The sequence below is a fragment of the Pinus tabuliformis genome, chromosome 4_1 (genome assembly GCF_031772625.1).
Source record: "Pinus tabuliformis cultivar Carrire ecotype Pingquan chromosome 4_1, CPIR1, whole genome shotgun sequence".
NCBI classification, from domain to species: Eukaryota; Viridiplantae; Streptophyta; class Pinopsida; order Pinales; family Pinaceae; genus Pinus; species Pinus tabuliformis.
This window is the reverse complement of record NC_142303.1, coordinates 434913439-434916199: the sequence shown is the minus strand read 5'-3', so window position 1 is coordinate 434916199 and position 2761 is coordinate 434913439. Positions and strand designations below refer to the sequence as shown.

Genomic DNA, 2761 nt, shown 5'->3' with positions numbered 1-2761 from the left:
TCAAATAGCTCGATTAATGTTTCATGCTGTAAGGGTTGCTGCCTTGTTTTTGCAGAGGAGTGTTCTCATTCTTTTACTTAGATATCTATTTTACCTGTTTTGATGCTGCCTTGTTTTTGCGAGTGCTCTCATCCTTTTACTTAGATGTCTATTTTACCTATTTTGATGTTTACTTGTTTCACAAACATTGCCGTCAGATATTTTCCGAAAATGTAACCGCTTATTTAATATAAGAACTGTTGTTTTTTCCTCTTAAAAAAATGTAGGTGTAAGGAAGACAATATAGTATTTTATTAATATGCGTATAATTATACACATATTCTATTAATATATGTGAAAAATATTAATAAAATAAGAATGTGTTATTTTATTAATATTTTTTATACATGTTCTTACATTTACTGAAGCAAATATTCAAAAGTTCCACAAATCAGTGGCGTCGATGATGTTGTCCATCTGCTCCTCCTGTTCCTGCCAAGTACTGGGATTAAGATCTAAAGCCCATGCATCGTCAATTGATGGCATTCTCTCCAAATTCAGGCCGAGGCCGCCATCGATGGCATCAGATTCCTCGAACAGACGTTCCCAGAAATCCAAATTATGTTCCTCCAATACTTGATGACTGTCACTCGACACCTCCGTTTCTGAAGCTGCAGCCGATATTGATGTTGATGCAGTCTCCTCCATCGCCGTACTATTGATATTATTCGGACAGGGGGAACTCGAAGGGAGCTGATGCATTGCATATTTGGCGGCGGCAGCCTGAACCTGCCGCCGGGAAAGAGAAGCCGCAGAGGGAATGTCGGGCACAGAATTGGGGAAATTGAATTTGGCGTTGGGCCCTCTCACACAATACACTGCGGCGTCGTAGGCACGGGCGGCCTGCTCGGCAGTGGGGTATGAGCCCAGCCACAACTTCTGTCGAGATTTGGGCATTCGAATTTCTGATACCCAGCTCCCCCATTTTCGCAATCGGACTCCCTTAAATTGTTGCAAATTTTGCTCGCGATCTTTTTCTTCTATAACATGGGCCTCCTCATGCTCCTGCGGGGAGTGTTTTTCCATATTTTGCGAAACAGAAGAAGCTCTGTGGTAGCTGGAGACGGGCTGGAGCTCCCTGGGAGTTAGTGAGTTCAAATACAAATAAATTGAATTGAGATATGGAAGTGACTATATATGTAGCAGCGAAGGCCAGCAAGTGAAATGCAGTAACCGCGTGTATCTCTCTACTGAACGGAAGATTTGACGTGACACAGGATTCAATTCGATATTCCAAGGAAGACCATCGATTTCTCTTTTGGATTTCGTGGTTCAGGGGACTTTATCAGTCGACAGCAAACGTCAGCTTTGGGCAATGGATTATGTAATATATTGATCATGCGCGTAGTCTAACGACGCGGAGGAGTTGTTCCGAAAATTATAGAAATTTCGGTTATATTTAGAGAAAATTTGGCAAGGATTTTTGTAAATCTAAGTTATAGTTGTTAAATTGCAAAAGTTTAAGTGTTTTAGATGTTTTTGATGGCGCTGAATCCATCTCCATCATCAAAAACACGATTCAAACACTACTTCTACAAGATTTTTTGAAATTTTTTTACCCAATTTTTTTGAAATTTTGATCATGTCACCCGTCTTGAAAAGAGTGACACACTGACAACGATCGTTACTGTGCATTCTTATTGGTAGCCGCATGCACACGGCAAGGTAGATTGCTCAGACTTGCCTATTCGTTTATCACAAAAATATTTGTTTATCACAAGTTTTTAATGTCAAATTCCGTACCGGAGGATTCAAAGTCTAAATCATTGTCTCGATTCTCAAAGCTCCTGCGTTTTCCCGAACGGTTCTGATGGCATTTATCTATCTTCGACCCGTCGACGCAATTTTTTACAAAAGATAAAATTAGGTTTATCAATTAAACGTAATGTGTTACAATTCCATTTATGTTATGTTCATTGAAAAAAACATCAAAGTTGAAAAAAGCAACGAAGAATGGGTCGATATTAAGACTATGAATTTTGAAGGAACAACCAAGATGAATGTGAACCAAAAACTGAAATTGAATTTCTAAAGAGTTCTAAAAGCATTTCTCACATGCCATAACAGAGCACACCATTAAATTTCAAGACAATAATCACACGAGACCTTGTGCTCCTCCATCAAATTGGATTCTAGCCAAGGTTATGATGACAAGTATGTATTAATTGGTTTTCAAATATTAACTAAAAGATAGTAATACGATAGATATATGTCATTGATTTCTAACATATATTTTATATATTAATATATATTTTAATTATTAAATAAGATTTATATTTGAGATGTTTAAATGGTGAGATGGTAAATATGTGAAATTTAAAATTTAGTGCTAAAGAGTATTTAAACAATTTGAATAACTTAAATGACTCATGCTAATTTGTTATGTTATACCATAAATGGTATTAAATAGTAGATTGAATTTACCTTTTCTTTTACATTTATGAACTTGGTACCATTTCAAACGTATTTGGATTAGTTGTGGATATTCAATGATATTAAAAAGATTTAGATAATTTGGATCAGACCGCATTACTTAAAAAGCAAAAGTTTTATGATAGAGAGAATTTGACAATCACCTATTTAGGTAAATCATTATCTTTTTTTTAAGATGGAAATCTATTTTAAAAGTATAGAAACATGTGGAATATAATTAGTCCCTAATATGCAAACCATTAGACATTTGGCCATATTTTAGTAAAAATACTCAACTTACTAATGATTT

At 35.8% G+C, this 2761-nt stretch overlaps 1 protein-coding gene across 1 annotated transcript; it reads right to left on the bottom strand.

Moving 5' to 3' along the window:
* Positions 1-414: 414 nt before the first annotated feature.
* LOC149176165 (uncharacterized) lies at positions 415-1065 on the bottom strand. Its single transcript, XM_089421363.1, has one exon. The coding sequence runs from the start codon at positions 1063-1065 to the stop codon at positions 415-417; it is 651 nt and encodes a 216-aa protein (XP_089277489.1).
* Positions 1066-2761: the final 1696 nt, after the last annotated feature.